Source organism: Polypterus senegalus, chromosome 1 (assembly GCF_016835505.1).
Source record: "Polypterus senegalus isolate Bchr_013 chromosome 1, ASM1683550v1, whole genome shotgun sequence".
Lineage (NCBI taxonomy): Eukaryota > Metazoa > Chordata > Cladistia > Polypteriformes > Polypteridae > Polypterus > Polypterus senegalus.
Window position 1 is genome coordinate 156,408,459 of NC_053154.1, and position 13,028 is coordinate 156,421,486.

General features: G+C 39.8%; 1 protein-coding gene across 1 annotated transcript in view; it reads right to left on the minus strand.

Moving 5' to 3' along the window:
- The window catches only part of LOC120533809 (ephrin type-A receptor 3-like), a 486,863-nt gene that overhangs the window by 210,112 nt on the left and 263,723 nt on the right, over positions 1–13,028 (minus strand). The window contains exon 6 of the mRNA XM_039760793.1: positions 9,985–10,097. Within this exon, the coding sequence (XP_039616727.1) occupies positions 9,985–10,097 (113 nt within the window). The remainder of the gene's footprint in view (positions 1–9,984; positions 10,098–13,028) is intronic.

Below are 13,028 nucleotides of genomic sequence, written 5' to 3' on the forward strand. Positions count from 1 at the left end.
TAAAAGTATGAGCTGTTGGGTGGCACGATGGTGCATTGGTAGCGCTGCTGCCTCGCAGTAAGGAGACCTGGATTCACTTCCCGGGTCCTCCCTGCATGGAGTTTGCATGGTCTCCCCGTGTCTGCGTGGGTTTCCTCCCACAGTCCAAAGACATGCAGGCTACTGCATTGGTGATCCTAAATTGTCCCTACTGTGTGGGTGTGTGTGCCCTGTGGTGGGCTGGTGCCCTGCTTGGGGTTTGTTCCTGCCTTGCGCCCTGTGCTGGCTTGGATTGGCTCCAACGTGAACCTGTGTTAGGATATAGCGGTTGGAAATGACATGTATGAGTTTTTCAAAATAGGTGTATCATGTTTACGCACTCTAATGACTTATCAATTTAATAGTGCCAAACATCATCACTTTCATTCTACCATGACTTTTGCTTGTCATACTTTGCAAACAGTAAATATTACATCTTCAGACACTGTAACATAAATCCACACTGCGGACATTGTTTAATTTGCTTTATTGGCAGAGACATAGAATTTCAGTGTCCATATGGGCATCTTAATTTTTTTTCTTGGAAATAATAATACCAGATACAAAAATTGGTAAAGTATATGCCAGTTTGCCAATTGAAGGTGTCGAGCAAAAAAATGGTTTCCAGTAAATTGGTACATCACTAGACTCCATCCATCCATCCTCTTCCACTTATCTGAGTTCGGGTTGCGGGGGCAGCAGCTTGAGCAGAGAGGCCCAGACTTCCCTCTCCCCGGCCAATTCTTCTAGCTCTTCCGGGAGAATCCCAAGGCATTCCCAGGCCAGCTGGGAGACATAGTCCCTCCAGCGTGTCCTGGGTCTTTCCCGGGGGCCTCCTCCTGGTTGGACATGCCCGAAACACCTCACCAGGGAGGCGTCCAGGAGGCATCCTTATCAGATGCCCGAGCCAACTCATCTGACTCCTCTCAATGCGGAGGAGCAACGGCTCTACTCTGAGCCCCTCCTGGATGAATGAGCTTCTCACCCTATCTTTGGGCTTTCCCTTAGACACCCTGCGGAGGAAACTCATTTCAGCCGCTTGTATTCGTGATCTCGTTCTTTCGGTCACTACCCATAGCTAATGACCATAGGTGAGAGTAGGAACGTAGATCGACTGGTAAATTGAGAGCTTTGCCTTACGGCTCAGCTCCTTTTTCACCACGACAGACCGATGCACAGCCCGCATCACTGCGGACGCTGCACCAATCCGCTTGTCGATCTCTTGCTCCATTCTTCCCTAACTCGTGAACAAGATCCCGAGATACTTGAACTCCTCCACTTGAGGCAGTATCTCCCTCCCAACCGAGAGGGCACTCTACCCTTTTCCGGCTGAGGACCATGGTCTTGGATTTGGAAGCGCTGATTCCCATCCCAGCCGCTTAACACTCAGCTGCGAACCGATTCAGTGAGAGCTTAAGATCACAGCCTGATGAAGCAAACAGGACAACATCATCTGCAAAAAGCAGTGACCCAATCCTGAGTCCACCAAGCCGGACGCCCTCAACACCCTGGCTACGCCTAGAAATTCTGTCCATAAAAGTTATGAACAGAATCGGTGACAAAGGGCAGCCCTGGCGGAGTCCAACTCTCACTGGAACTGGGCTCGACTTACTGCCAGCAATGCGGACCAAGCTCTGACACCGGTTGTACAGGGATCGAACAGCTCTTATCAGGGGGTCAGGTACCCCATACTCCTGGAGCACCCCCCACAGGATTCCCTGAGGGACACGGTCAAACGCCTTTTCCAAGTCCACAAAACACATGTAGACTGGTTGGGCAAACTCCCATATACACTCCAGGATTCTGCTAAGGGTGTAGAGCTGGTCCACTGTTCCGCGACCAGGACGAAAACCACACTGTTCCTCCTGAATCAGAGGTTCGACTATCAGACGGACCCTCCTATCCAGAACCCGAATAGACTTTTCCAGGGAGGCTGAGGAGTGTGATTACTCTGTAGTTGGAACACATCCTCCGGTCCCCCTTATTAAAGAGGGGGACCACCACTCCGGTCTGCCAATCCTGAGGCACTGTCCCCAATGTCCATGCTATGTTGCAGAGACGTGTCAACCAAGACAGTCCTATAACATCCAGAGCCTTGAGGAACTCTGGGCGTATCTCATCCACCCCTGGGGCCTTGCCACCTAGGAGTTTTTTGACCACCTCAGTGCCATCAGCCCCAGAGATTTTTTTTTTTTTTTTGGTGCCATCACTAGACTCTAAGGAACAAAAAAAAAAAAACCCTACTGAATAATAAACAAACAATCTATTAGAAAAACGGAGTTAAAAAAAAAACAACCTATCATAACAAATAGCACTATAAACAAGTATTAATTTCAAGTACCTTAAATATCATTCAGCAATTAGGAGAAGGATGATGGCTTGGATTGGCTCATGGAGTTATGTAAAGTTAGTGTGGATAGTGTAGGCTCTGACCACATATATTGTGGTGTGAATCTGTAGGCAATAGACTTTAGCCGAAAAAAAAAAGATAACTAGAGTAACATGTAAGTGTGGTAATTCGCCTACCAGGCATTACCACTTTAAGGAGAAAAAGTCCTTAGAAAAGGTTAAAGTCAACTTTAGTAGAATAAAAAGTTAAAGCACTTGCCTGTTTAAATCATTGATGTATGGGGTGCGCTTTCATGATAATTTTTAACTTTGGCTTCTGCAGGTGACACAGGTTAGGCGCGCATCCAGGAGGAAGCTGCGCGTACCCTGTCACAAAGGCGAGCATCTCCATAGGCCCCGCCTTCAGCAAAAAGAAAGGTGTGAAGTGTTTAGTTAGTGCAAGCATAGTGTGAGAGAAGGGATCCCCCAAGATAAAGTAACTTACTTTTGGAGTGTGTTGTCTGAGCTCACACGCACACGAGTCCGCTAGCCCTATCATTTAAGACATGCCTTAGAACAGGGATCCTCAGTCATGGTTGTGGAGGGCAGCAGTGACTGCAGGTTTTTGCTCCAACCCAATTGCTTAATAAGAAGCACTTATTGCTCAAGTAACACTTCTGCTTCACTTTAGTTGTCTCACTCATTAAGATTTTGAACCCTAATTGCTTATTTTAGTCTTAAACAGCTGTATTCTTTGTTTTTAATTGCTCCTAATTAGCAATAATATGCAAATGACAAAAGAGACCTGCATTTCTCCATTTAACTTGTTACCTGTGTATTTATCATGCACTCTTTGGTTTAATTAAATACTTGGATGGAAAGTGATGAGAAAAAAGTGAATGATGGAGAATTACTCATCCATTTTAGGCTTCAATTCATTTGGAAGATATCCTTAGAAAGGGGAAGAAAATCTAGAATATGAGCTTTTTTTTTTTAAATTTTATTGTAATCATTCCATACAAATCTATCAATTTTTGCAAAAAGTAGGATTGAGAGCAAGTTGACCCCCACCCATGAGAGATAGAGCATGGCCAACAGAGTAAAACTTAAAGCTTGTAAACATACCTAAATTGATGAGTTTGTTAAGCCAATAGAAATGAATGGAGAAGAAATAAGAAATGCAGAAATAATTGCTTCCTCTGTGCTTTAAGAGCTTATTCTAAAATATTACTGATTATATCCTGCAATGTTTTGAAAAAAATCTGTACAAATCCTCTAACTGAGTATTTGATTTTTTTCCAATTTCAAATAGTATAAAACATTGGTTTCCCACTGACTTAAAAGAGGAGAGTTAGGATTCTTTCAGTTTAGCAAAATAAGTCTGCGTGCCAAAAGTGTAGTGAATGCAATCACAGTTTGTTTGTTCTTCTCCACTTTAAACCCATCTGGATAAACACCAAACACAGCTGTTAATGGGTTAGAAGGGATTGTGACACCAAGGCTGTCTGAAAAGCACTTCAAAATCTTGGTCCAAAATGATGTTAATTTTGTGCAGGCCGAAAACATGTGACCCAGTGAGGCTGGGACTTGATTGCAGTGTTCACAGGATGGATCTTGCCCTGGAAACATTTTGGAGATTTTTAGGTGAAACAGATGTGCTCAATATATAATTTTGAGTTGAATAATTGTATGCTTTGCGGATATGGAGCTTGAGTGAGTTCTCTGCATTGCTACTTTCCACTCCTTTTCTGATATATTGATTAAGAGATCTTTTTCCCAGTGTCCTCTTGGATCTTTGAAAGGGAGGGACTATAAAATAATTTTATATATTGCAGAGATGGTGTCTGAGTCCTTGAAATTGAGCAATATTTTTTCCAGCATGGACGAGGGTGCAAGATGAGGAAAATCGGGCAGGTTCTGTTTAATAAAGTTCCTAATTTGAAGATAGTGAAAGAAATGTGGAGCTGGAATGTTAAATTTGTAATGTAATTATTCATAGGATGCAAAGATGTTGTCTATATAAAGATCTCTAAGCAAGTTAATCCCTAATTTTTTTCCAGATATTAATAACTGGTTGCAAAGGTCGAAAGAGGTGGTTCTCTTGCAGAGGTTTCACAGATAAAAGCTTCTCCATCTTAAAATGCTTTCTACATTGGTTCCATATTCTGAGTGAGTGAAGCACAATTGGATTATTAGTATATTGCCGATAGCTTGCATTTATTGGACACAGAGCAGGGAATATAAAGAAGTACTTCAGGATTTTAATTCTATTGCGGAGTAGGCCTGTGTATGTTTGTCTATTTGTGTCCAGGGGTCTCATGTATAAACGGTGCATACGCACAGAAATGTTGCGTAAGAACTTTTCCACTTTCAAATCGCGATGTATAAAACCTACACTTGGCGTAAAGCCACGCACTTTTCCACAGTACCTCATACCTTATCGTACGCAAGTTCTCCGCTCAGTTTTGCAGACTGGCGGCACCCAGCGTGAAAGCAGTGCTACTGTTCCTGTGTGGTTACACCTTATTTTCCCTGACGCAGCTTTATAAATACACTGAAACTAACCGCATATTGTTTATTATTGTAACGCATCTGTTGTGATGTGGGATTTTGCATATAACTTGATAAATGTTTTGTATGTCTTTATTTATAATTTAGGCAAGCAAGTGGTGAGAGGTATTCGTGTTTGCACCCCCCCCCCTTTTTACGACTGTCTCTTTGAAATTTTTTTGACAGGATTTGGGGGGATGTGTCTTAAACCAGTTTGATGAGTATTTCTCTGCTAAAGTCTTTGAGCCCCCTGCAAGAAAGCCAGGATGTTTAACATATGGTTTTGGGGCAGGTGTTAAGATGTTTTATTTCACCCATTGGTCTGAGGTATGGCTGTCTGGATTGACCGTAGGGGTTGGACAGAAAACCTATAGAGCACAGCTCAGCAGCATATTGAACAGACATGTGGCTGAAAGCTGAGCACCAACGATGCCTTAACTAGAGACATTTTAAGTAACTGCAAGTCTGTGTGCCACCTGAATTACACATCACCATTTTATCAGGTTGTATGGTTGCCAATATTCAAATGTACTTTGCATTTTGTTATTATTTATGAATATTATCAATAATACATTATTTAATGTGTAACTTAACTCCTGTTTGTCTTTTTACTACATCTAATCGCCTAATACCTTATAAACAGTGGTAAATCTGTGAGATTAGGCATTCTAAGGCTACATATTAATAATACAGTACAATAGGGGAAAGTAGAGCAATATATATATTACTCTATCAAGATAAAACAGCATCTGATTGTAATTAACTTGTAACAATATAATGGTCCAGGGAATAGCCATAGTATTCTAAATACCATAACTGCTTTACCGTTGTTACTCTAACTGCACCTTCTTCTTTCAGCTGCTCCCGTTTGCCACAGTGGATCATCTTTTTCCATATTACTCTCACTGCACCACTCTGAGTATTTATATCACTGTATCTGAGTGTGAATCACAGCAGCAGCTGATCAGAAAGAGAATTATCGGTATACAGCTTCAAGTATACGCTGTCTCAGCCACGGCAAAACGTTTCAAAGCCTTTCTTGTACGGACCTCGCGGTTCAGAATCAGTTTCATCCCAAGAACTATAAACGCACTCAATCAATTGCTCATTGTAGAACTGTTTGTACTTATAAGTACAATCATCCCACTGTAAACTTGCACTACAGTTATAATATCGCACAACCTGAGCCACTTTATAAAGCGCGTATTTACATATGATGACGATATCATTTTTAAGATGAAATGCAGCAAAATTTGTTTGGTTAAATTATACAGATAAAACTTTAACTTCATTTAAATAATCTATATTCTTCACTGGGAGTGTCGTGAAGGATAATAAGTAGAATAAGGAGAATAATTAAACATGTACTAGGAAGATATTTCAATGTTCCTTAAACGTTTTGAAGAATCCACGCTTCCCAATTCTGATTGGGTATTTGGGGAAAGAAAAGCAAGGACTGCAGTTGCGGCTACGCCAATATATATTGAATATAAAACAGAAGGAGAAAATAACAACACAACTAAAAACGCAGCGACAAATTTTGGCAAAACTTGTGTCATGAGCACGAGGCGGCTATGCAGTGTCTGCAACGGACGTGGCCATCCACCGTACATAAGCTACCTTACTGACATTGGCGGGCGAAGGAGCCACCGATTCTTCCTCTGCCTAGTGCCACCACAAGCCTAGAGCCACCCCTGAGTACTGCTGCAATAAATTATTTCATCGAAGGTCGTACACAATCACTGCGCCATGAAAGCCATGTTTACTAATGTGCTTTAACTCGTATCATCATAAAAATGATATCACGTATACATCTCAGTATTTTAGTTATTCAGAGAGCTGTAATATCACGAATGTAATGGACTCTGTGTCCAGTTGGAGGAAGAGAGCCGGTTTAAGAAGCAAGTAGTAATTCACACACATAGAGCACATAGAAGATCAAATACAAAACAAAGCATTTAACGTGCTACTTTAATTACGATGTGATTTGAGAAACTGGTTAATTAAATGATTTTAAGATGAAGTTTATGATGTTCTACTTTAATGACAAAATAAACTACATGATTAAAGTGGAAATGTCGAGATTGAATTTGACATTTCGTGCTTTTTCCCCACTGTGTGCCTTTTTTTCTCTGTACCCTAATAAGCTTTCATATGAAAGACAGTGGGCTACAACTCACCTTTTCACGGCGACTTTGATATGTGACTTGATTCAAATATAATAAAAGCACATATTCCATATATTGGGATTGTTGAGGTTATTTGACATCATATTTTGAAAACTCACACCTTGGTCATTATTTGTCACAATGAACATAATTATCAAATTCATTCTCCTCACTGAACCACTTCTCAATATACTTATTCAAGGTATCATTAATCCTATATTACTATCAATTGAAACATTTCCGTCATTTTTAAGGTAATTCATACCTAGTACATCTTGTTTTTCCTTCACCACCTCCTTTGTGATCATGAACACAATTCTCTTTCCTTCTACTCTCTGCAGCTTACCTTCAAACTCAATTCCACTGGCGTCTTGCATCCTCCCACCTGTTTTTCTACCATTTTGCTTTTTACAAATCACCCTTTCACTTTTTGCCACTCAGTATAGCACCTCTTCTTTCCTTCAAATGTCATCTTTACAGCATACCACAACCATTTGTTAAGGCTATAGTATATTCATTAGTCATTTACAAAACAATAATGTTAACAAATACAAACTGCTCATTCACATTCTTCACCTTCACCACTTGTGTCTGAAAAATAGGTGCACAAAGTACACCAACTGCATCATTAGTATTTTTTCCCCACATTAGAAAACTTTGCATCATCCACCAGTCTCACAGCTTTACCCTTCAACTTTTTTTCTGTTAGTAGCACACATGTAATCTCTAAAAGTGTTCCTGTCATACCTCAAATATTTTTCAGAACTTTGGCTATCCTTCACATATACCTCTTGCTTACTACATGATGCTCATATCCTCTGCCATTAAAAAGGCCTCCTCATAGTGTATCACGTGTATGAGCATCGTAACTATCTGTGGGTTATCTATGTTCCTTAACTTCCTGCTTGGCATAGGCAGGTGGAAGTGCCTATATGGTATTAAGAACTGTACCCCAAATATGCTTTGTAATTCTCATCACTGTATTATTTGGGAGTTATTGGATCCTTTTCCGGCACTAGCTCCTTTAGTTGCCTTTTACAGTACACAAAAGGGACAACAACCTCATTGTATTATTATCATTTTATTATTATTATATGGTTGGATGGCCTAATATAAAAGTCTAAAAAAAAATCTCATCAATGGATATTAATTACTTTTTGAAGATTAACTAATTTCCTAGCTATGAACATTCAGAAAATTTATTTCCTCTTTGCTTTAACTGACTTTTTTTACTTCATACCGCCAGATTATTATTGTTGGCATCTTCGTTTTTAATATTTTACAATCTACAGGGTAGCAGGAAACTAGAATGTATTCTAGAAATCAGGGTGCCAGTCCATCACAGGATAAAGATACTCACAGATCAATTTAACATTGCCAATTTACTTAACTGTCATGTCTTTGGATCTTGGAAAGGAAACCCATGTGGATACAGGCAGAAAATGTAAACTCTGTGTAGGGAACATGTGGGACATGACCCCCCGGCTTCTTGCTAAAAGGCATTAGCACTAACACTGTGCCACTATGCGGCCCTGGTATATAACTCTTTACTTGAATTTAGATACATCACATATTTTACTTTCAGGGGACATCCAGCTTTAAAGATATAGATTATCCTCAATAAACTACAGTACAAGATATCAATAACAATTCCAATACATTGACATTCAGTCTACCTAGGTGAGTAAGCCTATCATAAAAGCAGTGTTTGCACTTATGCAAACCAAAGCTGTTTTTTCTTTATTAGTTCATCATAATATTACATAAACATGTGGGTGATGTCAGTTAATGAATAAAAGTGTACTAATACATTTGTCTCTATTGCCTGGAAGCCAGTATCTGTGCATTTACACCACTTATGATAAAAATGAAAGGCTTCCTCTTCTACATGATTTACATTGTATTGTTTAACTTAAGCCCTATGCAGAAGTGATTAGTTTTACACCAAGAGGTGGCGTAAAATATTTGTTACCTGAGGGAGAAATCCTGGCTGAAATAAGTAGCTTTTGTGTGTGTTTACATCTCAGTAAAAATAACAAAACCTTTTTTTACTTAATAAAAAGTTTATAAAAATAAACTCTGGTTAAACTAGTCCCTTGTGAATAGACATGTCAGTTAAAATCCATCACTTCATTGATTTACCCAATGCATTTAATGGAAAAAACAGAACTGCTAGCATTCTGTTACGCATGCAGAATAAGGCTGGTCATATTGTAAAATTTGTATTAGGTCATGCTGAGTTGCATAATTTATTTTGGAGGTGGTCCCCACTTGGAGGTGCAAACAGACAAATTGTTGTTATAAATAAGGGTTGCCAATGTGGTCTGAACATATGGTTTGCACTGATATGCATATGTTAAATACCAGTATGCATAAGGCAAGAATGGGGAAATGCCAATACAGAGTACCAGTGTCTAACTGACCACTTCAACCATTGACTTTACTAATCCTATATCAATAGGGCTTAAGATAGACTTAACATATAGTTTGCACCATGAAATGGTTTACATTCATATACAGTATGTAAGGAACCATGTTTTCAGATTATGAGTTTCTTACTTTAAACTGAAATTTCCAAGCACTAATATTACAGTTAAAATAAGCAAGTCTTATTTCATTTAGTATCTTGATTCCAACTCACTTGACATCTGCACAAAAATATACTTTGTCCCAGAGTTATGATTTTATAGCATAGCCTTAAAAGAAGTTAAGTACTTTTCTTATTGCTACATTATAAACCAGAGTGTAGGGCTTGAAGGTGCAGCTCCATATCAGCTCCTTAGAACCAAAGATCAATCAAAAAGATCTGAAAAATGTTCATGCCGATGTTAGTTTGAAAACTTTTACTTAGTAGATTCCTAAAAACTAGGGGAATACCACCTATCCATCCCTTTCGACTTCAGTTTGTATTTTTACTGACCTTTTCATAATAGATCACTTCATATTCCACAATTGCCCCATTAGTCCTTTCTGGTCCTTGCCAGGCTAATGTGATGCTGTCTTTACTTTTCCTCTCTTTTAGAATGACGTTCACTGCAAAAAATGAAACAATAACACCTCCGTGACACAATGCTACCAGTAAAAGAAATTAATTGTTTGAGGAAGAAACAATTTAGGTTCAAATAAGACTGACAGTTCTAAAACATTGTTTCTTCAGATGGCAGTAAACCTTGTCAGTAGTTGTAAAATACTGTCATATCAAACTCTAAGTCTTAAGCAGAAGCTGAAGAAATAAGGTAAATATTCAAAGAAAATATAGATAATTTACCAAATAAATCATGTAGTTTTAGGTTTAAATCCAACAGAGCAATAATTTTTTACTTGAGTAGTCTGCAAGTATAATTTAAAAGTGATGATTCATTATAAGATTTTGGTTCTTCGTTTCCAACTATTTTCATTAATTATCAAAGCAAATGCATTTACTATATAAAAAGTTTTAATGAAAAGTACCTTACATGAGGGACCACCAACTAGGATGAATAATAAAATTACTTTTCAAATCCCAAGGTAAAAGAAACACAAGATACACATATATAATTAAGACAATATATTCAAAACAATTTATAAACAAATATAAATATATGTATGTTTATACAGTAATTCAGCATATCAGACTAGTCACACAAACTTTATGACTACAGTTTGTAAGAAAATGTGCTTTTTCTGCAACTAAACTCCTGAAAGTAAAAATGCAACATTTCCCATCCCATCACAGTATATACATGTACTATATATGAGTGTGTGTGTATATATACTGCTCAAAAAAAATTAAAGGAACACTTTTTAATCAGAGTATAGCATAAAGTCAGTGAAACTTATGGGATATTAATCTGGTCAGTTAAGTAGCAGAGGGGGTTGTTAATCAGTTTCAGCTGCTGTGGTGTTAATGAAATTAACAACAGATGCACTAGAGGGGCAACAATGAGATGACCCCCAAAACAGTAATGTTTTAACAGGTGGAGGCCACGGACATTTTTCCCTCCTCATCTTTTCTGACTGTTTCTTCACTAGTTTTGCATTTGGCTACAGTCAGTGTCACTACTGGTAGCATGAGGCGATACCTGGACCCTACAGAGGTTGCACAGGTAGTCCAACTTCTCCAGGATGGCACATCAATACGTGTCATTGCCAGAAGGTTTGCTGTGTCTCCCTGCACAGTCTCAAGGGCATGGAGGAGATTCTAGGAGACAAGCAGTTACTCTAGGAGAGCTGGAGAGGGCCATAGAAGGTCCATAACCCATCAGCAGGACCAGTATCTGCTTCTTTGGGCAAGGAGGAACAGGATGAGCACTGCCAGAGCCCTACAAAATGACCTCCAGCAGGCCACTGGTGTGAATGTCTCTGACCAAACAACCAGAAAGACTTCATGAGGGTGACCCAAGGGCCCCATGTCCTCTAATGGGCCCTGAGCTCACTGCCCAGCAGCATGCAGCTCGATTGGCATTCGCCATAGAATACCAGAATTGGCAGATGCACCACTGGTGCCCTGTGCTTTTTACAGATGAGAGCAGGTTCACCCTGAGCACGTGACAGAAGTGAAAGGGTCTGGAGAAGCCATGGAGAACATTATGCTGCCTGTAACATCATTCAGCATGAGCAGTTTGGTGGTGGGTTAATGATTGTCTGGGGAGGCATATCCATGGAGGGTCACACAGACCGCTACAGGCTTGACAAAGGCACCTTGGCTGCCATTAGGTATCAGGATGAAATCCTTGGACCCATTGTCAGACCCTATGCTGGTACAGTGGCTCCTGGTGCACGACAATTCCTGGCCTCATGTGGTGAGAGTATGCAGGCAGTTCCTGGAGGATGAAGGAATTAATACCATTGACTGGCCACCACACTTTCCTGACCTAAATCCAATAGAACACCTCTGGGACATTATGTTTTGGTCCATCCAATGCCACCAGGTTGCACCTCAGACTGTCCAGGAGCTCAGTGATGCCCTGGTCCAGATCTGGGAGGAGATCCCCACAACACCATCTGTCATCTCATTAGAAGCATGCACCGATGTTGTCAGGCATGTATACAAGAACACAGGGGCCATACAAAGTGCTGCGTACAATTTTGAGTTGCTGCAATTAAATTTTGGCAAAATGGACTAGCCTGCCACATAATTTTTCACTCTGATTTTTGGGGCGTCTTTGAATTCAGGGCTCTGTAGGTTGATCATTTTCATTTCCATCAAACGATGTGGCATCCTTTCGTTCCTAACACATTACCCAGTCTATATCAGTATAGATATCCAGGAGGATTTCTTTTTCCCATTGAGATCTGATGTGTTTTCAAAGTGTTCCTTTAATTTTTTGAGCAGTTTATATATATATATATATATATATATATATATATATATATATATATATATATATATATATATATATATACACACACATACTAGCTGCCCCCCATGGCTTTGCCCACATATTAGTGAAACAGGACAAACTTAAAAATTCAATTAAAAAATGTAATAATTGAGGTTTTGCTATCAGGGACAACAATTTAGCTGTGATCTCTGTTCCAAAAATGTAAAATGTTGGCAAGGTGTTTCCAAATGGAAAGTGGGTACACTCCAATGTCAAACGTTGCCACTGTACCCAATTGTGTTCAGCTTTGATGAGAGAGCATCACCCGTGTGAGGAGAAGAGCATGTGGCCATGATATCTCTGCAAATGAGAAGGTACCATCTAAAACACACATAGCTGTGATCTCTCTCTCTCAAAAACGTCAAGCGTTACTCTTTAACAGTCTGTAGATGATAACGTCTGCTGAACGAACAGGTATCACTAGCTAAGAGGAGGCAAGGTATGCTCCAAAACATGGCGAAAGGTACAGCGACTTGAATGGAGGCTGGTGTGAGGGTGAGGATATCCCTGCTTGGCTCCCTACTCCTGAGGTCACGCCTCCCCCAACCCCCCCAGCTTGGCCTGCAGCCTGTCTCTTGGATTCATGAGAATAAATCAGTGC